This window comes from Geospiza fortis, unplaced genomic scaffold (assembly GCF_000277835.1).
Source record: "Geospiza fortis unplaced genomic scaffold, GeoFor_1.0 scaffold1089, whole genome shotgun sequence".
Classification (NCBI taxonomy): domain Eukaryota; kingdom Metazoa; phylum Chordata; class Aves; order Passeriformes; family Thraupidae; genus Geospiza; species Geospiza fortis.
Window position 1 is genome coordinate 130242 of NW_005054717.1, and position 682 is coordinate 130923.

The 682-nt window shown below is 59.8% G+C and overlaps 1 protein-coding gene across 1 annotated transcript in view; it reads left to right on the top strand.

The window, feature by feature from the left end:
• SRRT (serrate, RNA effector molecule) overlaps positions 1–682 on the top strand; it is a 23380-nt gene that overhangs the window by 4831 nt on the left and 17867 nt on the right. Inside the window, exon 4 of the mRNA XM_031065249.1 lies at positions 24–682. Within this exon, the coding sequence (XP_030921109.1) occupies positions 24–682 (659 nt within the window). The remainder of the gene's footprint in view (positions 1–23) is intronic.

Consider the following 682-nt stretch of genomic DNA (forward strand, 5'->3'; position numbering starts at 1 on the left):
GATATCGCCCCCAAACCCTGCAATACCGCCCCCAAACCCCCGCTGTCCCCCCAGGCTGGGCACCATCGCGGAGGTGGACCTGGGCATGGCGCCCCCGGTGATGAAGAGCTTCAAGGAGTTCCTGCTGTCCCTGGACGACGCCGTGGACGAGACGGGAGGCCGTGAGCGCTACAACGACTACAAGCTGGACTTCCGGCGGCAGCAGCTGCAGGAGTTCTTCCTGGCCCACAAGGACGAGGAGTGGTACGTGCCGCGGGGGGTTCTGGAATGTTCCGTGCCCCAAAAGTGTGCTGGAGACCCCAAAATGTCATGGGAGCCCCAAAAATGCTGGCACGCAAGGACGAGGAGTGGTACGTGCCACGGAGGGGTTCTGGAACCTTCCGTGCCCCAAAAGCGTCCTGGAGACCCCAAAAATGTCCTGGAGACCCCAAAAATCCAGTTATGTGCCCTAAAAATGTTCTGGAGACCCCAAAATTCCTGGCCCATGAGGAGTGGTACATGCCACGGGGGGTTCTGGAACTTTCTGTGCCCCAAAAATGACCCAAGAGCCCCAAAATGTCCTGGGATCACCAGAAATGTCCTGTGCGCCCCAAAAATGCTGGCCCGCAAGGACGAGGAGTGGTACGTGCCACAGGGGGGGTTCTGGAACGTTCCGTGCCCCAAAAGTGTCCTGGAGACCCCA